Source organism: Rana temporaria, chromosome 2 (assembly GCF_905171775.1).
Source record: "Rana temporaria chromosome 2, aRanTem1.1, whole genome shotgun sequence".
Lineage (NCBI taxonomy): Eukaryota > Metazoa > Chordata > Amphibia > Anura > Ranidae > Rana > Rana temporaria.
In genome coordinates this window covers 212,348,762-212,371,565 of record NC_053490.1, presented here as the reverse complement: position 1 = coordinate 212,371,565, position 22,804 = coordinate 212,348,762, and the positions used below count along the sequence as shown (strand labels likewise).

Sequence of the window (22,804 nt, the reverse complement as noted above, 5' to 3'; positions counted from 1 at the left end):
ACAATTTTTAAAGTGAAAATGGAGTGAGAAAGTGGAGATAGACGGTTTGCCTTTGTTTACATACAGTGTTAGGACAGTGATAAAATCTAATTTACAACTGATGAGATCTGCCAGCTCAGTATATTGGTAAACAATGCCACATCTCCCTCCTTGCATAGTAGGGAGATCTTCACTTTTGAAGTTTAAAAAAAAATAAAAGTAAAATGTAAACAGCAATTTCTTTTTTTTTTTTTCAGCCATACATGGATCCAAATTTGTCCTTTTCAACAGGGACTGGCAGAATTTTGATGCATGTATTGACAGGCTGGTTGTACACAAATTGATCTATAGATCGACAGGTGTACAACCAGTCTTGCAAAAGAAAAAAAAAACTTGATCAGCTATAGCCAGTGGTGCTGATGAGTGTATTCTGATGGCGGGGAAATCCCCTCTGTCAATATACAAAGGCTCAGTGGTAGGGATTCCCGGGTTGAATAATAATAATAAAAAAAAAGACTGGTGTATGGTCAGCCTTAGGATCGTTTTCACATGTGAGGATCAATGGCAGTACTCCCTGGTGTTTTAAACAACATCAAGTATGATCCTTGGAAGATATGGAAATTGTGTAGAATTAGAACTGTAAAAATCTCTCATTTTTGAGAATCAGAATGTTTACTGTTTGCTAGTTGTAACCTGAAATAATCATTTACAATTCTCTATGAGAACACTTCCTGACCTTTCAAACATGCATGTTTTGTCTTCTTAAATCAAAGTTGATTTTCCTGAATCTGAGGACTTGTCTTCACGTGCCCAGGCTGACCTTGTTTATAATGAAATGTTTCCCTTTTTCCTTATGTTGAACACATTGAAGCACAACTTGAATTTCCAGTAATTTCAGTGATGATTGTTCATATAAAATAAGAGTTGCGAATTACTCCCATGGTATATCAGTAAAAACATCTGTTGTTTAGGGATAATTAAAGTCATTTTTTTTAATATGGCAACACTAGTATTGCTGACACAGTAATAAAATGTAATTGCTTGATAAGCTGTAAATAAGCATGCACATTTTTACCTCCCACAGTTGGTGTCAAACATACAGAAAAATTCATCAAATATTGTCTACTATGGCTCCATACATGTGATCCCCCATCCATGTCCTCTCCTTCCACATTTTTACCTCCCATAAAGGTGGTGTCAAACATACAGAAAAAAAACATCAAATATTGTCAACTATGGCCCCATGCATGTGATTCACCCATACATGTCCTCTCCTTTAGTCATAAAGCCTGGAAAGATCACATTTGGGCCTTTTTTCTTGACCCTTTTTACACAGCCCTAGATTTGTAAAGCCTTCCAGTTCTTTTGGGCCCCTAGGCAGTGTTGTCATAAATAGGGGTACAAGAATAAGGGAGGCTGGATATTGCTTAAGTTATTACCATCCATCGCACGTTCTTGGAAATAGGCCAGCACGCTGGCGTATTATTACCACAACCCAATGCTACCCAATCCAGACCCTGAAAACGGCGCGCACACACACATCAAAGTTATCAAAACCTGTAATACAACCTACCACAATTATAGGGACAATCACCTAAAATCCAATTGGGGAAAGCCAACCTATTCGTTTTTATATAAAAAATTCTTAGGCGAGCAGTGTATAGAAATGTGTACAGAAGTAAAAAGTCAAATGACATCCAGAAATATTGTCTATTTGGCAAAAAGGGAGAAAAATGCAGCAATAACTATTAGTTTGGGCAGTACCCACCGTGTATTTAATCAGGCTCTTGATTAGAAAGGGGTGGGATGAACTTTTCTCTTTAGCCAGTCACCTTTTGATGGTGGTACCTTGTCTGGAAAGTTCCTGCCTCTTGCAGTGCCTGTAAGTTATATGGATCAGATAAATCAAATGTTTTCAGTTTGGGGTGCTCAAATGCAGTTTAGTTACACTTTAAAGTGTAAGTAAATGTTTTCACAAAAAGTGAAAAGGTGACCTAACGCTGTAGGACTGCAACTCCAGCCCCCCCGCGCTGTGCTTACCTCTGTGGGTGATTAGCTTTCACTGCCCACACAATTGGTGCAGGGGTCTGAGGATTTAAAAAGCTTCTGTCTTCTTCCCCTCTTTCCGTAGGGACACCAGGACAGGTCAGAGCAATTTTGAGTGGTCAAAGCAGTTACGTGCCAGCACATGACTAATCGTAATCGCTCTGATTGTGGCTTTTAAACAGTGTATGTGGTTTTGTTCAGTAAAGCATAATGTTTCCAAAATTAAAAGCAGACTACATTTTGAAGTACTTTCAAATAACATTTGTCAAGTCATCAGATGTACTGAAAATTTTGATACAAATTTTCTTTAGAAAATCTGATAATATATGGCCTGTTTTAAAGCGGAGTTCCACCCAAAAATGGAACTTCCGCTTTAAGGGAAGGTGACCCCCTGACATGCCACATTTGGCATGTTATCTTTTTTTGGGGGGGGGGACCCTCTTTTTAGAGGGTTCCAGCTCTCACTTCTCCCAGGGCACCGTGGCGCCGGAAGGTCACCTCTCCCCCTCCCTCACGTCACAGGTCCCAGATGATTGCCCAGCCAATCACGACGTGGCTCGTGGGTGCTCAGCTAGTCACAGCCACACGACCACAGTCAACATGCCGGCTCCGCACAGATGATGGGGAGATGAGAGGGGCTTCGTACGGCCACATCGCTGGAACCTGGGACAGGTGAGTGTCCGATTTAATAAAAGTCAGCAGCTACGCTTTTTGTAGTTGCTGACTTTCACATTGGTGGAACTTTGCTTTAAGGTTGCCTTAAGCCGACCATAGACAGTTTGGGATTCAAACCATGTATGGGCAGGCTGAATGTATCCAAGTTGATTGATCAACTTACTTTGTTTGATTTTTGCATGCGATTATTGCTGGCGGTTATTTCTAGCCTTTAGAAGTAATCACTTTGACGGATGCCCCCCACCTTGCTAGGGGAACACAATCATTTCATGGGAGGGATTCAGTCAGTGTTGATGGGGGAATCAAGAAACTTTCTTTCCTGCAACAAGAAAGTTGCTTCATCTATGGCTGGATATACACTGCTAAAATTTCAACTGCTAACCTGCTGCCTCAGCCAAAATTAATTTAACTAAAAGCTTTCAATCAAATTTTGTTGAAGAAGCCTATTGGAAAATTGATGGGCGCACATCGCCTGCAACCAATCAGGTGCAAGCACTGTTCAGGTATAAGATATCAGAATACAATAGCCCATCAGAGGAGGTTCCATGCTGTTCAAATGGATAGAGAAATCTGTTGGATTGTAATGAGATAATCCATGTTATTCATGTTACCTGTGAGTGACCATAATGTTCTGTCTGATAGGCATAGACTTGATTGTAATTTCTGATGAATACTGAAATTGTTTACCTAATATGAAAGCTTTTCTCTGCTTTACAGATCTACGTGACCAGTGTTCATCAAAGCCCTGTCACAAAGGCGGATCATATTCATGTACAGATCTTCAGGGAGACTTCTACTGTAACTGCAAGAAAGGATGGACAGGGAAAACATGTTCCACCGGTAATTTTTCACATAATTTTGTATTAAGGCAACTCTTACATAGTTCATATATAAAAAAAATTTGGTTTAAGAATGAGCAATTTGACATTAAGCGTTCACCATGCACATGGAGATTGATGTGGATTTTCCCAGTCGCAGAAGTTTTGCTTTTGGGAAATGCATTGGACACGCATGTGCAGGAAAATGTTGATGTAAAGAAGCATCAGTGTTTTACAGAGTGCAGCGAGCTGGAAAAAGCCAGGAAATGTATGCCAAGTATAAAAGAATGCCTAGCAGTTGTTTTTAAAGCTTTTTTACTGCGTACATATATAACTAGTTTAACGTCCGTAGTCTGGGCACAGTAGCACTTTAAAGCTAAATTCTAGACCGATGTAAAAGAGACAATTAATGTAGCTTAGTAATCATTAATACACTATGAAGTGTATTTTTTAATGCAATTAGTATCAGTACCTGAATTTGACCTATTGTCAGCATCTTGCTGTCCCCATACAGCAGGGTTGGCAGAGAAAGCAGAAGCACAAGGAGCCAGTCGGTCCATGGTCTGACAAGAAGCATACTAATTGGAAGAGAAAGCAGAGTAACGGAAAGATGAGATCATCACTATGCTTCTTCTCTTTTCATTGTTTAATAATAGGCTAGGGCGGGCCCAGAACTACCTGGGCTCATATGAAATGGGTTGAATGATCTGGTCATCAGTCTAAGGACATTTCGGGATAAAAAAATTGTGTGTATAGTTTTCATAATCAGGTTGGCATAATAAGTTCAATGAGTCCAACATTAATAAAATGAATAACTTTGACAATCAAACTTCTATCTCCAGAATCCTAAGCCCACAACAGATTCTGCAAAATCAGCAGCAATTTGTTTAAATGAAAGTGTCAGTTGTTAAACATAGTGGTGGGTCGTTTTCAATGGATTTAGGAGATATGAATGGTTTCCTAAGGCAAGGAAGATGAGGCCATATTTCAGGTGTGGGTGGACCCTTTTGTTCAGATACTGTTTCCTTGTGATGTTCCCATATTCCAGAATACTATTGTCACTGCTGATACTCCTTAACCCCTGATCAAATCGCATGGCAAGTCGCACCCTATTGTCCACAATGCAAACAGTCAAATCGCTCCGACTCTATTGGAGTCGCATCAATTTTGTAATTGGTTCCTGCACTACTTTTTAAAAAGTCGCACAGATATCTTCCAAGTATCACCTGAATTTGCACTGACATGTGGCTTCAATTGAAGTTGCACGATTTCTTTGTCGGAGTCGGTGTGACCGAAGCCTTAATAAACTTGTGTGGATTCATAAAAACTGTATGAATAAAAGTCTTTTATGGTCCCATCACTTGCCAAAACTTAAGGGCCCATTCACCCCAATTGTGGTGTTGACCTGTGCTGGGCATTTTTGCCCAGCTCAGTCCCAAAGCATGGACAGGGTAAATTGCCATCTGTCCTGTTTATTCAGTTCACACCTCAGCATTTTGATGATGTGATAAAAAAAGTAGGACATGCAGTACTTTTTTCACTGTAGCGTTTCACAGCATATTGCACCACATTCTAACATGCTGAGATGAATAAATATGAGTGGAATTTAATTTTTTGACATTACAATAAAGTTGAAAAAGGGGAAAAAAACTAAAATGTAAACCGTGTGCGCTGTAATCAGCACATTGTGATTTAACCTTTTATCTTTAAAACCATACAAATAATCAGCACATTGACATTGTCTCCTTCACATTGCACACTCTCAGCAACAACATGGCTGCTGATGTGAACCAGCTCTAATAACAAATATTTAGGTGGAACCTATCAATTTTGAAATTGCAATATATAGCTTTCCACCTGTTTTCATTCATCAAACATAGGTGGCCTTTCTGAAAAAGTGCCAAATCACACTATATACACAGTTCAGGAGGGCTGAAGCATTTCTGGAGGCAATATGTAGCTCCATTCCTTATTAGTTCCTGGAATTTAAAATGTAGTTTGTCCACCTCCTCTGTACATAACCTTTATTTTCAATATGTATCTGCTTTATCAGGCAACACTTAATTATTATAGGTTTGCGTCACTACTACTTGCTAGTGTGTCAGCTTCCAGTATTGGAGATAGGCAGCAGCCAGTCCAATGCTAGGCTATGATTGATAAAAATAGAGATCACAAAATATTAATTCCTATGATTATTTCTGCAGATGTTAATGAATGTGCAGTCCGGAATGGAGGCTGTTCTCACTATTGTATTAACAAGCCTGGAACATACCACTGTTTTTGCCAGAGTGGCTTTCAGCTTCTCGCAGACAATAGAACTTGTGAGGGTAAGGATTTACAATATATTCAATTTAATGTTCAAATGAAAATTGCAAAGTCTGCTGTATGTAAATGGTCAGTAAATCGGTATAGTTAGACCAATAACTCAAGACCATACTCAAAGTATTTTAATACACACTAAAAATAATCTTGCACAAGTACCTGGTTTCAGGTAGTTTGTTGGCACTCGATTTGATGCAAACTATAAAATGTACAGTTCTTAACAAAGTTTCCATTTTAGGAAAGTGCACATGTAGTGAAAATTTGTCAAAAATATTTTTTGGTTTTCTTTTTAATAGGGTTTAAATACTGTTTTTTTTTTTTTTTTGTTTCTGTAAGCTTCATCTGAGAATTTCATTAACTTTTTAAGTGCCATAGAACATCCATTTCCAACCAGGGTGTCTTCAGGTTTATTCAGGGAAGCCTTGGCAAAATGCCTAAAAGTTGCCCAATAATTGTATAGAAGCCAGCAAGTGAATAAAACCTGCCTTTTAGTTGGACAAAACCATAGGTTTTCATTCAACCTTCTAGCCACCTGCATCCTAACAACCAATGATGTCATTGGTTGATAAGGACACTGGACGCCTGCAAAGCATTTTTATTTTTATTTTTTTCACTAGTTTTTTACATTTTAGATTGAAGTGCACTGAGGTTGTGCAGAATTTTAAACAGTGCTTTGACTTAAAAAATGTTGAGAAACACTGCCATAGAAGACAGTCTGCTGACTCATTCCCAGCAGATAATGAAACCCAAAATTTGTCAGGGGTCCTTTTCTGATTGTAAAATGCCTCCCAAATTTCTCCCAAATTTCGGTGGCAAAAGTGCTAAATTTGATTAAGAAAATGTGCAGCATAACGAAGGCCCTAAATAATTACTAACTAATGTCTAGCTCTAAACCTAACTATGTGTAAACCTTATCCCTAGCTAACAAGCAACCAGTTCAAATGCACAAAATTATTTGAAATTGAAATCTTCATGTACTTTTCAGATGCATTTGAAAATCAAACCTTGTGATTCATACAGGTAAGGCTAAGTTTTCACTTGTGGTTGGGGGCAGTAAACAAAAAAAACGGTAAACAGTGATTGAGATATGATGTTGCTACCCCCAACCACCCTCCTTAAAGCTGATGTCCAGGTTTACATTCACTTTAAGTTGGCCCAGACAAACTTTTTCCTTCACTAACGTGCACCCTGTGACCCTGAAAATGGCTCACGAGAGTGGAGAACAAACTGCACTCATGTGATCAACAGAAATAAAGCCAAATGAACTTTGGGGAGCTTCTGAGAGCCTGAGCCAACTGCTTCCACCCCTCCTCAGCCCAGCGCTCCAGTGAGTGTGTTGGGGGAGCAGAACAGAGCTGGACAGCCATGGCTCTCTATTGAGGGCGACTGGGAGAACTGAACGATTGGTGGTGTTTGATCTCTCAGCCTTAGAAACAGAGGAGGACAGATGCACCTAGGAAAGTATGATTAAAAAAAAAACAAACATACTACCTCTTAATATCACATGCCTGGAAATGCTGTTTAATATTCCCCCCTTTTTTTTTTGTTTTTGTTTTTTATTCTTTTTCTTTTTCTTTTTCTTTTTCTTTCTGTTTTCCATTGTGATGATTTCCCTTCACCTTCTGAGCCTTGGGCCCGACTGCAGATAAAATGAAATGTCTGCAAAGTGACGGAAATCTTTTAGGCAGTTTTCACTTATGGCAGTGTCCCTATTGGAAGATTTACACTCTATTTTTGTTTTAGTAACAACTCAAAATTTGGGATGTTATCCTCCCTTTTAGCCCAGGGTGATAATAATTACCATTTGTCATGGACAAGGGCGTGGCTTGGGGGCCTGGAGCCCTGAATGGGTCCCCGAAAAGCCCAGAGTCTATGCCGCATCCGATCACATTGTTGGCCCCGAGCCCAGGTGGCCGAGTGCCGTACTCGGCGACACTCGGCACTGGCGGCACTCGGCCACTTTCAGCATCAGATTGGTCCTGACTCCCAGACGCTCGGCTTGCGGCTAACAATGTGATCGGATGGTGCCCCGCCTTCTGGAGCCTGCAGCGCCAATGGCGGGACGTGTGACGTCCATCATAGGTGCTACAGGCTCAGCGGCGGGAATTACAATTTGGCCGCGTCACCACATCCCCGCTCAGGCGGGTGGCTCTCCTCGGCTCCTCTCTGACTGCCAGTGCCTGCCCTGCTGTGACCGCACACCAATGCTGAGGCTGCTAAGGTAGGTCAGTGCACTGTGTGGAGCTGTTGCTGATCTTTTTTTAAATGATATTACTTGTAAAAGCTCTTCATATAGGTTCACCTGTCTGTTCTTGAAAAATTCATATTCAGGTCAGTGGGTCAGGTCAGTGTATGCAGGACAGGTCAGGTCAGTGTATGTAGGTTATGTCAGTGTGTGTACACACACGTAGGTCAGGGTATGCGTGTCAGGTAGGTCACCTCGTGCCACTCCACCGACCGCGCTCGACCCCCCCCCCTCCCCCCGGTGCCGGCTTGCCCCAAATAGAGGATAAATCTCTGCAGCAGGGAAACTGACATCAATAAAAGCCTGACTTTGTTGATAACCTTTCTCTACTCTATCCTTGAGATGCACTTGAAACGCCAACTCTTAGAACAAAAGACAAACAAGCAGGGTGATCTCCTTTCTGGGAGGGGAAGGGAGTTTTTATTATTATAACCATGTATTAAATGTGTACTGTAGCAAATTCCCATAAAGTGTAACAAACTGATCAGGCAGAACAGCTGTGGAAAGGAAAAAAACAGCTTGAGCTCCTGCAAGAATATTTTATATTTACTTTTAGTACGGTTTACTGAGACAAGCTGTCACAATGAACAAATGACTAGCAACCACACTGGATGTTGATAGTGGCAGCATGATGAGATGCAGAGGGGGGAGTTTGATACCTGCTTTCGGAATCGGCACAAGTAATTAGAAAATCTTACAGAACTCCTAGAAACCAATGCATTTTCAAATAATGCAAATACAGTATTGTTTTGTAAAATAGAAGTATGTAACAAGCCAAAATGTCCCATTTAAAAAAAAAAAAACAGCAAAAGCGACATTACTTACTATTAATGCAATGTGCTCTTTGTGCTGCAGGCTCATGCTTAATCTTCCTTCTCCGATTCCTCCCACACCCAACCATGCTGCTGTAATCTTTAAGTGTGGTAGGTGTTAATAGAGCCGAAGGACATGTCATATGCACTCATCAAGAGTGCCCAACAATGCCTGCCTTTCCTACCACCTTCTTCATTTATTGAAGCTGTACTATAGCCTCTGAATGAAAAGCAACCCATGAATGGAGGATAAGCACGTGAAAAGAGCTGCTTCCTCAATTCATAGATCACTTTTCCTTTGTGGAAGCTATAGTACAGCTTCTGTGAATGGTGGAGGTGGGCATAGTTGGTACTCTTGATGAGTGCCTGTTGCAGGTTATTTGGCTCTATTAACCCCCACTGCACCAGATGTTTATGGTGGTGGGGGCTGGTTAGAGGATGGAAGGTTTTAAATAAAGCAGGAGCCAGTAGCAGAAGGGATACATCACACTGATAGTAATGTCCTGTGTGCTGATGTTTTTTTTTTAAATAAACTTGGGTTTAAGACTGACAAGTCGTGCTCCATTCTGTACAGTGAAGCTATTCTAATAGGAACGACTTGCATTGACTTCTATACAGAAGTCATGTTGCAAGCCGCGCTGAAGTCGCCCTGTACGGGGTGGCTTCAGAGTCGGGTGACTTTAAAGCCGCCCCTGTGCAGGGCCATCTTAATAGCATCATGGGCCCCTGGACAACGTAATACACTGGGGCCCCTACCAGCCTGCATCGGGAGTCACAGCATCCCCATACATCAGATGTCCCTATCACATTGTCCCTATCGCAGTGTCCCCAACTTTCAGGATTACCCATCAGTGTCCACGTGCATCAGCTGTCTCCTATCACTGTGTCTTCATCCATTAGGTGTGCCTTATTACATTGTCCCCATCACAGTGTCTCCATCCATCAGGTTCTTCCATCAAGCATCCCCATCCATCAGGTTTCTACATCAAAGTATCTTCATCCATCAGGTTCTTCCATCACAGTGTCTTCATCCATCAGGTTCTTCCATCAGTGTCTTCATCCATCAGGTTCTTCCATCACAGTGTCTTCATCCATCAGGTTCCCCATTACGGTGTCTTTATCCATCAGGCACTCCCATCGGTGTCTTCATCCATCGGGTTCCCCATCACAGTGCCTTCATCCATCAGGTTCCCCATTACAGTGTCTTCATCCATCAGGTTCCCCATCCATCAGGTTCTTCCATCACAGTTTCTTCATCCACAAGGTTTCCCCATGACGGTGTACCCTCCCATCAGGTGTCCCCATTTATCAAGTTCCCCCATGACAGTGTCCACATCCATCAGGTTTCCCCATCAAATTGTCTTCATCCATCGGGTGTCCCCATGACCGTGTTCCCTTTCAGATTGTCCTTATCAGTGTCCCCATCCTTCAGGATTCCCCATCAAAGTGTCTTCATCCATCAGGCATCCCCATCCATCAGGTTCTTCCATCACTGTGTCTTCATCCATCAGGTTCTTCCGTCACAGTGTCTTCATCCATCAGGTTCTTCCGTCACAGTGTCTTCATCCATCAGGTTCTTCCGTCACAGTGTCTTCATCCATCAGGTTCTTCCGTCACTGTGTCTTCATCCATCAGTGTCTTCATCCATCAGGTTCTTCCATCACAGTGTCTTCATCCATCAGGTGTCCCCATCCATCAGGTTTTTCCATCAGTGTCTTCATCCATCAGGTTTTTCCATCAGTGTCTTCATCCATCAGGTTCTTCCATCAGTGTCTTCATCAGGCATCCCCATCCATCACTGTGTCTTCATCCATCAGGTTCTTCCATCACAGTGTCTTCATCCATCAGGTGTCCCCATCCATCAGGTTTTTCCATCAGTGTCTTCATCCATCAGGTTTTTCCATCAGTGTCTTCATCCATCAGGTTTTTCCATCAGTGTCTTCATCCATCAGGTTCTTCCATCAGTGTCTTCATCAGGCATCCCCATCCATCACTGTGTCTTCATCCATCAGGTTCTTCCATCACTGTGTCTTCATCCATCAGGTTTCCCCATCACAGTGTCTTCATCCGATTGCTTATTAATCATAACGAATGTTCGTAATTGTTACAAAAAGTTAACGAACATTTGACCCGTTCTGTAAGAAATTTGTATCCGACATTCGTCAACGAAATTTCGTATTTTGTAAAATTCTGAAGCATAGCGATTTGGATTTCGGATGCTTCCGAATGTATGAATTTTTGGAAATTCGTACAAATTTCCGATTCTTGCTAAACGAACCGCACATGTCTACCCCTTGTACTGTGACCCCACTACATCCCTGATACCGCTACACTGTGGCCTCTCTACATCCCTTCCTTCGAGTCCCAAGCATTCAAGCTGCATGGGGCGGGGTCACTGCCCCTCCCTCCTGGCTGTGAAATAATGGGGATCGTTCTGCACGGCGCACTGCTGCCAGCCTGCCTCCCCTGTTTATCCATCACTCTCAGTGCCATCACGGGGCCCCCAATTTCGGGGCAGCGTGGGCTCAAGGAACATCTGCTGTCTCCCCCCATGCCGCTGGGGCCCTGGGCAGTGCCCAGGTGTGCCCTCTCATTAAGACAGCCCTGCCGCTGTGTGAACCAGCTCTTAAAGTGAACAGGGCAGCGGTTTCTTGTCACAGCCAAGGTTCCTGTCCATCACTGGAGTCTGCAGTCCTTAAACGACGCAGTTTATTTAAATAAAATAAAAAATCAGCATAAAGACGGTACTTATGTTTAATGAGACGTGTCCCTCATGCTGGTGCCGGCTGTCCTAGTGGTAACCGTCTGTCCTCCTGCCATTCCCCTCCCAGTGACCCCCACAGCAGGAGTTATTACAGCTATTGGACCTGTCACAGGCACTCATTAAGAGTGCCAATGATTTCCTCCTCTTTATGCCCCCCCCCTGCTTTTTTATAGCTTCCATCTATAAAAAGCACTTTATGAATGGAGGACAGGTGGATGAATGAAAGAGCCACCTCCTATTAATGTGGTTTCTTAATACATATTATAAGTGTGTGTCCTGACTTGGAAGGATTGCCATGAGCTCTCATTCCATTGAGCTCAATTTTTTTAATTAAAGCAAGCCTGACTTGTTAAAAAAAAAAGAGAAAAAAATCATCCTAAGCAGAGAAGAATTGCTTAACGTTATAGTCATGTATGCATATCAAAAGAGAAAAAAAGCAAAAAACTGGATTGTACTTCTTGCCAGCACTGCTGTTTCTCCTTGGCAACCAATAAGTTTAAGAAATGTAAGATTTTCTTAGAGTTTCAATTACATTGGCCAGTAATGTATTTTCATTGGTAGGCTGTTTTGTGGGCTGGAGAGAGGATTGAGGTTTGTAGTGGTGTACATGACTATGAAGATACTCAAGGCCAGCACTCCTGCAGTTTCAGCACACACTGTTCTCCTTCCATGCATTGCTATACAGAACAAGACTGGACATGTATCTATTCAGCCTCTCCTGTATCCAAAGCACCAGCATGATTCCCAAGCAACAAACCAATATTTAAAACCAACATAATTACTTACAAATGCCTTTAGTCCACAGATTTAGCTTTGAGATTAAAGCGCTTTATTGCTTCCCAATACATAAGAGTGACATACTTTAAACGTATTTGGTATTTTTAGGAATAACTGAAACAAACTGTCCATATACCCTTGCATTAGTTATACTACCTATTGGGCAAACAATGTGTGTAAGCAGCCATACCATATAACTGAATGTGTTGCACCTTCTGGGTTTCATTTATTGAAATTATGAAACTGACTGTGCTGCCCCATAGAGAGTAATCCGATTTAAAAAAATAAATAAAAAAATTATATTCTCAGAGTGACTTTGTATCAAATTTGTGTTCAAATGTAATTGTTGCGAGTTGGATTTTAAAAAGGGCAAAGCAGCCCCCTCTTTTTTTTAATTTATGTTACATCTTTCACCAACTGAGGTTACTGTGGGTAGAATCTCTTCTAAATCCACCCCTTGTAATATGGTCATACTGCATTTTGTAATTCTGCCCCATGAAGTTCAAATTATGGGCAGCAGTTTTATGCCTTCCTTTGCTGTGGTTTCTATCTATTGCTTATATATTTTGGTGCCCTGGATAATTTAGTCAGCCTCACGTTTTTCCCTGGGTATTTTAGAACACAGGTGTCAAACACAAGGCCCACGGGCCGAATCCAGGCCATTTCATGTGGCCTTCGCACCTCTCTTGCAGCTGCAGGAGAGCTCCAGCCCTCCTCTGGTCCTACTTCAGACCACTACTTTCTGCTTTTAATCAATGTATCCAGCTTCTTCCCAGCAGCCGCATAAGGAAAGGGGGGTACACTGTGAAGTAAGGGAGCGTGGGGGACTCGACTTCTGATGGTGGGGTGGCTCTTGACATCTAAATGTAAAGGAACCTGAATGCCTTTGGCTACATTTATCCCATTGCCATAGTTCACATCACGGTATTTGAGATGTTGATGAGGAGAGGTAGAAGTGAAAAAAATAGTTTGTGCCCTGATTTAATATTTCGCATTATTGCCTACTTCTAAAGGGCTTTCTTCTTTCAGTAGGAAATGGTAGTTATTGAGCACCTTTCCAGGCCCTCTAAATTTCCGGAGTCTGTAAAAAAAATATATTTTGGTTAAAGGGCTAAATATCAGATTCTACTTTATCTGGGAGCCTACTGAAGTGGATTGAAAGTAAGCCAGTATTTTATATACCAGACCAATATAACAAATGTAACTGCCTTTGTTGTGAGATGGAGGCTGATACTGCAGAAAGGTTAGGTATTCTGTAGACCTTATTTTCTGACTTTTTGTCTGTTTATTTAAAGTAATTAAATTTAACTACTTTAATCTTTTTTTTGCAGATATTGATGAGTGCATGGTATCACCGGATATCTGCGGAACAGCACTATGTAAAAATTTGCCCAATTCCTACACCTGTATTTGTGAAGAAGGGTTCATTTATAATGAAGTGACGAAAAGTTGTCAGGGTAAGCTAAAGCAGTATGGGTAGTCTTCATTGCACAGACATTAGAATATTTGTTATTATGGAGCCATTATAGTTCATTTAAAAACCTCTCCCACAGGTTCTTTCTACTGCAGTACAGCAGAAAGTGTACCAGGTTAATTGTGTACAGAGACTTTACATCTTTTTGGAAAATTCCTGTTCCAAATTAAAGGACCAAAAATACTGCTTGAAGTCAGGCAGTGATTCCAGTGGGCCCTGGCACTTGTCCAAGTCATATGAGGAAGGGAAGATCTCTTCTTGAATGTCACTTTAGGAGTCTACTGGTAAAAGTTAGCCATGGATCACTTTCAAGGTTCATAGCAATCTCACAGCTGCACAGCATTACCCAATCGCTGAAGGCTTACTTTCATGAGTAAGACCGGACAAATTGCAGCACCAGGAGCTACCTCACTATCTGTACTGCTGGGGCCTTTTTAAATTTCCTTGCCACTGATGGTTTTGCCGCAGCAGGGGTTAACATTGAGGAATTGAGAATGGGCATCATCTGTTGCTTGGCGTGTTGAGTGCACATGCATTAAATCCCCATTCAACATAGACAAATCGCCATCCTTCTGCTGCTCCTGAATTCAAGTACCTCATGGAACTCCGATTTCCAACATGTCTGCACATAGGCATAAAGGCAACAGTCCTGCTGCTATAAGTGACCTCAGCCCATAGTCCCCTAGGGCTTCTATTTGGTATCTCCTCTGAGAATTTGTGTCTGTAGTCTGGAGCCTGGTACCCCTATAGGTACAGGGTCTTCTTCATCTGAGTCTTCCTCAGCTTCATCAGTTGGGGCACCTCCACTCAGGATTTTTGACCACATGGACTGAAATCTTCTTGTACATGGCCTAGAGAGGCTCTAAAAGTGTTCCAGTGCCATTCTCAGGAGAGTCAAAAGGATATGAACAACCAGTGATGCTGACAGTGGATGGAGCTTGATGGGGAAGCTAAGAGCAAAAGTGATTTGTCAACAGGCAGTAGGTGGATCCCATAGCCAGTAGCAGGCTGACTATTGACTAAGGAATCTGCCCACTGCCTGCTTTCAGTCACAAGTGAAGTGGACCCAATGGGGAACTCGTGTCTCTGATTCTCCATTTAGGCTCTGTCCACCAAGCTGCTAAATTCTTTAACCACTGTGTTGCTTGTGTGACATCAGTGATGGGAAGGGGGCTCAGCTGCACCGAGGATGGAGTATCCGTATTTATGTACCTACAGTATTAAGGCACCTGAATCTCTCACCCTCACCCACATTTGTTGTACAAAGGCAAGATTGAATTCCAAAGAGTGCCATAGAGTTCTCCAGCCTGTGTTCTGTGCTATATACCTAGAAAAGGATTTTACAGATTTTACTAAAGTTTCCCTTTTCAAATTGGAGGAAAAGGATCATTAAATTCAGATTTAAACAGCAGTAATAATTTTCTAGTGTTTTTTTGTACTTTCACATTATGTAAGCACTAAGGCTAATTATTGTTTTTACAAAAAAAAAAAAAACCTTTTGCTTTTCTGCATCAACCATCTATTTTCATTCCAGTTCCTAATATTTGTTGTTATATTCATTAATATTAATAGTAATTGTACTATATTGTGTATTTTTTTTTTTTCTGGATCACTGCTTTTTCATTACAGATGTAGATGAATGTGTAGAGAAACGCTGTGAACAAACCTGTCTCAATGCACCGGGTAGTTATTCATGCCACTGTGATGGACGAGGAGGGGTGAAATTATCACATGACATGAGCACTTGTGAGGTATAACTTTGCCATCACAGTATCAAAATACTGTATTAGAGTTTGCTATAGCAATAGGTCTATTAAGGTAACTTCTAAGAGAAATGTGGCTATATATATATATATATATATATATATATATATATATATATATATATATATATATATATATATATATATAATTATTTTATTTTTTATTTTATTTTTTTAGTAAATGCTTTTTAAAATGCCTTGCACTTTTTCAGTCATATGGAGGTACATATTTGATGGATTTCAATACAGAAAAAACATGTACAGGGAAGAGTGTATGTGCATTAATACTAGAAAGGGGGCTTCTGAAAATGTATTTGTAAATAGAACTCTCCATAAAGAGACATTTCTGTATGGCGAGGCTTTAAGTGTATTCCTGAGTAGGTCCCACTCAAATCTAGGTGTAGTAGAAACACAGGCATGAAACATGTGTTTTTCTACCCGCATTTCAAATTGCGCAAAAAGCATGCAATGCACTTGCAGTGCCATTATTTCTTAATTTCTTCCCAAATACAGGCAGCAGTCATGAGTTTCCAAGCAACAAAACACTTGAAAAATGCACAAAAACGCCCATTGCAAAACGTGCTTGACTCGGTGACAAAATTTGGTACATGACTTTCTTTAGCATGTTTTTGGAAAGAGAGAGGCCCACTTGAATGGTGCCACTCCAAAAACGTACAGAAATAATGCTAAACACGCAATGCTGCAATGTCACTCAGGTGTAAATGGGGCCCTGTATATCAACGTGTCATTGATATAGTGATGGTACTTCTGGCTAACACATGAGATATGTTTCTTTTTTATGGGATTCGATGCAATTTCACAGATCCCATCTCTACACCTCATTATATAATCCTTTATTAATAGTGAATACACCATCTGTAAAGAGACATATTTGATAAGGTCTTATGCCGTGTACACACGATCGTTCTTAAAAAATGTCATTTAAAACAATCGTGTGTGGGCTTCACATTTTTCAGGTTCTGAAAAATGACAAGAAAAAAAATGAATTTTTTAACGATGTTTTAAACTATGACATTTTTCGGGTTGTAAAAAATGATCGCGTGTGGGCTAAAACGACGTGAAAAACCTGTGCATGCTCAGAAGCAAGTTATGAGACGGGAGCGCTTGCTCTGGTAAAACTAGCGTTCGTAATGGAGATAGCACATTCATCACGCTGTAACAGACAGAAAAGCGCAAATCGTCTTTTACTAACACAAAATCAGCTAAAGCAGCGCAAAGGGTGGCGTCATCCACATGGAACTGCCCCTTTATAATGCCGTCTTACGTGTTGTACGTCACCGCGCTTTGCTAGAGCATTTTTTTTTAACGACCGTGGGTGGGCAACGTCGTTTTAATGATGAAGTTGGAAAAAAAAGCGTTTTTTCTAGAGGCTGAAAAACTTATTTTTTACATGACGGAAATCGATCGTGTGTACGCGGCATTAGAGTTTGAGTTGTCGGTAGCAAAAGTACATTGCAGTTGGGGAACAATAGGAAAGACATATATATTTTTTTTATTTTATTTTTTAATAAGCCTGCTTGTTTCTTTGGTTCTACTGCTACTAACCTTCAGCAATTCATAGAGATAGCAGTAAATGTAGCTTGTTCTAATGCTGCGTACACACGATCATTTTTCAGCATAAAAAAAAACTGCGTTTTATCATTTTTTCGGGTTCTGAAAAACGTTTTTTTTTTTTTTTTTTTTTCGAACATGCTGCATTTTTTTAACGACGTTTTAAACAATGTTGTTTTTCGGGTTGTAAAAAATGATCGTGTGAAGGCTAAAACGACGTTAAAAACCTGCGCATGCTCAGAAGCAAGTTATGAGACGGGTGCGCTCGTTCGGGTAAAACTACCATTCGTAATGGAGTAAGCACATTCATCACGCTGTAACAGACAGAAAAGTGCAAATCGTCTTTTACCAACACAGAATCAGCTAAAGCAGCCCCAAGGGTGGCGTCATACGCATGGAACTTCCCCTTTATAGTGCCATCGTACGTGTTGAACGTCACTGCGCTTTGCTAGATCATTTTTTTAAAACGATGGTGTGTGGGCAACGTCGTTTTAATAATGAAGTTGGAAAAACTTAGTTTTTTCTAAATGCCGTAAAATTATGTTTTTTTCCATGCCGAAAAATGATCGTGTGTACGCGGCATAAGGGTTGCTAGGGCTCACAATAATTGTGAAGATCACAAAATACCATCAATTGTTTTGTAGGACCAGTATTCTGTTTCTTGCATCCTTATCAATTGAGTACTTATACTGCTTTCTGCTCACAGGATATAATGCCATGTGTTCCATTTGCTACGGAAAAAAGTAAAACATCCCTATACCTTGGCAGGATGTTCAGTGGTACACCTGTGATCAAGCTTCGCTTTAAAAGGAAGCAACCAACCAGGTGAGATTTATACACTCCTAAAGATGAGTCTCTATGACATGGGACAGGATATGGTGCCCTACATTATAGTTTTTCCTTCATATTTACTTGTGAAGATCACAAAAATTGTATCTTCAATGCCATTTGAATTACTTCAGCAATTGCAGATTTTACTCTATAACTGCTCGCCTAATATTTTAATATGATTATTCAATTTTCCTCTGTTTGGCTTATACACGCCTGGCCCCCAGCCTTATCTGGATTTCTTTTTAAAAACATTGCTTGACATTTTCAGCTTTCTCCATTAGGTTGAAAGAAAATGCTGGCACGTGTAAGAACAGACTTAAAATTTGGCTGTAGAATTTCTACTTGTTGGCCCAGTTTGTGGAAACAGTCCTGATGTCTTTTTCTGAAAAATTTCCTAACACTGTGAATAATGACTTTAGTGTTTTTTATGATTTCTCACTCCTTTTTGGCTTGCAGCTTGCACTGACACTGCACATAGGCCTTTTGAATTTTGAACTTGAAGTCTCAGATCAGGTTGATGAGAAAATAACTTCAATGATGCTTATTTTCAGCTAGAAATTTGCAAAACATGGCAACAGGTGTAACTTGTAACACATGCAAAGTAAATTTTAGCTATGATGCAGCAACACTGCTTTCTTTTGCCAAAACCTACAAATGAGATAATGTATAAACTAATAATAGGTACATAGAACAAATAGCATTGCTGCAACCAGGGACTCGGCATCCAGTCTACATGAAGCCATCATTTCATATCTCAACCTTGTCTGAGGCCTGTAGCATCAATCCAGTCAAGAAGAAAAGGGGTCCTTCAGGACAGCATTTAAAATGCACAAAATTACCCATGATTAACCACTTGTCTACCAAGGCAATTTTTTTATTTGCACACATATTAAACTTTGTATTTTTTGCTAGAAATTGCTTTAAACTCTCAAAGTGCATACTCTAAAAGCGGAAACTCTGAAGAATAAATTGTTGGTCATTGCAATTTTTTATGTTGCACAATATTTGCGATGCTGCTATTTATCACACATATTTTCAGAAAAAATACAAAATACATTTGAATTTTAGTGCATACATAGACCATACAATACTATAGATTTTGGTAAAATAGAAAAAACTGGTGTTCTGTCAAGTACATGGATACCAGTCATGTTAAGATTTAAAATTGGCATGAAATGGCGACAAACTATGGTACAGATTTAAAATCTGTACATGTTATCTCTCTAGAGTTTACCAGGAATTCTGGTCCCAGAAAATGCTCTCACTGTAACGTTTGTGGCGATACCTCACATGTGTGGTGCAATTTCTATATACATACATGCACTGGACCTACACATTAATTTGCTTGTATGCTGTGGGAGAGGAAGAGGTGGTTTTAATTTTTTATATTTTTAACCACTTCAGCCCCGGAAGGTTTTACCCCCTTCCTTTTTGGGGGACCTCGATATTACGACAGACAGATCGGACACTTTTGACACATTTTTGGGACCAGTGACAATTTTACACTTTTGTGAGATACTGTGTGTATATGATATAATATATATTATAATATAAAGTTGTGCTCCTAAGTTTGCATACCCTGGCAGAACTTGATTACTTGGCCATTTTTCAGAGAATATCAATAACACAAAAACTTTTCTTTCACTCGTGGTTAGTGTTTGGCTGAAGGGGAGTTGCCATCCGGGCCCCTGGGGACCTCCGGGCCCCTTACAGGTGTACTGCCTGTACCCCCCTGATGGCGGCCCTGAACCTAGTTATAAAGTGCATGGGGCTAAAATACGGCAGTACTTTTCAAATTTTCAATTTTTCCTAAACTGTTCTATTTTATGTTTTTAACAAATGCTAGAATTGTAGCAAAATGAAACACTGAGGGTCGATGTGCACTAGGAGTAGACAAAGCAGCGTACAAATTCTCATAGTAGCTAATTTTACAGTAGGTTTTAGGAGAGTTTATGGTCATTTTGCTTTTTATAAGTAATTTTTTTTTCCAAAACACCACATTTTTCACTATAATCAATATACAGATTAGAATGTCAAATGCTCCAAAATGCCAGGTTAAGGCGTGTTTGATCATTTAGCATTTTTTTTTCTGCCTGAAAACTCCATTTAAAAACACTCTTGTGATGGGGTTTTTTTCTGCCTCTAAAGAAAATATCCCTCTAAACACCCTAATGTGCATAGGATAACACTGGGCTGCTTTTACAGGCAGGAGGAAAACCAAATAATAGTTTGCATGGATCCTGAATATTGGCATAGCCAGTGATCGAATACATGTAAAACCTGGTCAACAGGATCTGATACTCCATTAGTCAACTAAATAGAAGGTCATTTTTACATTGTTCTGCCCATTGTAAACTTGGGAAAGCTGGTTTGTGATAAGTAGCTGTGTGCGCCCAACTGTATTTTGAATAAATAAGACAAAATGTATTTCTTTTTGTTAGACTTGTGGCAGAGTTCGATTTTCGTACGTTTGATCCAGAAGGAGTGCTGTTCTTTGCTGGAGGCCATCAAGACAGTACATGGATAGTTCTAGCTCTGCGTAATGGAAGGCTTGAATTACAGCTGAAATACGGTGGGATTGGGCGAGTAACAAGCAGTGGGCCAATCATAAACCACGGTATTTGGCAAACGGTGAGTATTTCTTAGGTAGGACCCTGCTTTGGCAGGAATGGCAATTCATCTTTGACCTGCATGCAGTTAACCTTTGCTGGAAGTAGTGGTGTCTTGGTGTGTCTCAATAATAAACTGCAAGCTAGGATGCCAAGTTATAAACAATGTAAAATGCATGGTATCCAATAAGACGTTTCATTTGATAGCCACTATTTTGACAGCCAAATACAATAATTTTACATTGAATGAGGCTAGAAAAATTTACAGGGAAAAACTTGGATGCCTATATTGAACTAATCTTTAGTTTAACCGATTGAAAAACATAATCACCAGATCCTTTGGCAGGTAAAAGACCCGTTGTATTTACATGTATGTGTATTTAGCGGTTTTCCTGGAGTTCAGCTTTAAGGAGGTCTTTACACAAAAAAAAAACGAATATCTTTTCTATAAAGATGACATTGATAATTAATTCTTTCAACAGTTTTACCAGTACAGAACAGTGTTCTGTACTAAATAAATATAAAGGTTTCAGAGTCTTGTATTCTGAATTTGCATGTTTGTTTTTATGTGACCAGTGTTGCTTAAAGTTTCCCATAGTTTTAAAAGTGACAATTTCCTAATGTAGTCTGTTGCAATGGAAAACAACTGTATGCCTATTTTTATGGAAAAATCTTTTGCAGGTCAGGCAAGTTGGAGGGTAGCTCATACCTGCTTATCCAGTTGTTTCCTGATGTCAGTGACTAATTTAAAGTGAATTTGTGAGGATGTTAGGGTAGCCATAATTTCTCTTTTTTTTTTTTTTTTTTTTTTAAATTAAAGGTGAGAATTTCCTATTCTATTCCTTACCCTGTTTACCAAGGTTATTTACACAATCTTGAACCTATTTTTTTATGAAATGTTCTCCCAGGCAGTGGCGGCCCGTCCATAGTGGGCGCAGGGGCGCCGCCCCCCCAAAGCTACTCATCAACAAAAAAAAAAAAATGAAAAAAAAAAAAATGGAAAAAAAAAATGAAAAAAAAAAAAAAATTATTTTTTTTTTTTTTTTATAACATGTCCCTTTAAGTGTGTGTGTGTGTGGGGGGGCGGAGCGCCGGCCACCGAGGTGCTGTGGGAAGCATGATGTCATCGAAATCGTGAGATTGGGCAAGCCGCAAGCAAATCTATCGGCTGGCTTTTATACTGCCCACGGAGCGCAAAGCTCCGCGCTCGCACAACTACTCTGTGCTAGATGTGTCTTGTAGGTGGTTAGTGATTGGCTGGTCCATAGGACTTAGGGCGGTGCTTTTATCGGACCAGCCAATCACTTCCGGTTTTCTCAGTGACTCATCCTGGCTAGTCTGAACATCGGGACATCTCACTGAGCTGCTAGCAGGTAATTAGGCAGAGAACTCTTGTGTTGTGCTCTCAGAACGTGCAGCAGCAGTGTCCTGTGTGTAGTGGATCTGGGAGGTAGAAGGAGGGGAGAGTACAGTGAAGGGCTGAGAAGCTTTTAGCACATTTCCTGGGGACAGTACATCTGGATGGGGCTGCTAGTGTTATTACACATCTCCAGTATGTGTAACACGAGGGCCCCCAGCTCTGCAACCTCCTAGAGTCTTGCAGCTCATGCTGTGTGTATAGGTCTGTATTCTCTCATCTCTCTCTCTCCTATATCTCTCTCTTTCTATTCCAAATCTATCTATCTATCTATCTATCTATCTATCTATTATATCTATATCTATCTATCTATCTATTATCTATCTATCTATCTATCTATTATATCTATATCTATCTATCTATATCTATCTATTATATATCTATCTATCTATATCTATCTATTATATATCTATCTATCTATCTATCTATCTATCTATCTATCTATCTATCTATCTATCTATCTATCTATCTATCTATCTATCTATCTATCTTATCTCTTATCTATCTATCTATCTATCTATCTATCTATCTATCTATCTATCTATCTATCTATCTATTCTATATCTATCTATCTATTGATTATATATCTATCTATTATCTATCTATCTATCTATCTATCTATCTATCTATCTATCTATCTATCTATTATATCTCTATCTATCTATCTATCTATCTATCTATCTATCTATCTATCTATCTA

The 22,804-nt window shown here is 40.1% G+C and overlaps 1 protein-coding gene across 2 annotated transcripts in view; it reads left to right on the top strand.

The window, feature by feature from the left end:
• GAS6 (growth arrest specific 6) overlaps positions 1–22,804 on the top strand; it is a 92,342-nt gene that overhangs the window by 46,665 nt on the left and 22,873 nt on the right. For both annotated transcript variants that reach the window (XM_040336370.1, XM_040336369.1), the window contains exons 5-10: positions 3,418–3,540; positions 5,723–5,845; positions 13,770–13,895; positions 15,542–15,663; positions 17,954–18,072; positions 20,520–20,709. In XM_040336370.1, the coding sequence (XP_040192304.1) occupies positions 3,418–3,540; positions 5,723–5,845; positions 13,770–13,895; positions 15,542–15,663; positions 17,954–18,072; positions 20,520–20,709 (803 nt within the window). The remainder of the gene's footprint in view (positions 1–3,417; positions 3,541–5,722; positions 5,846–13,769; positions 13,896–15,541; positions 15,664–17,953; positions 18,073–20,519; positions 20,710–22,804) is intronic.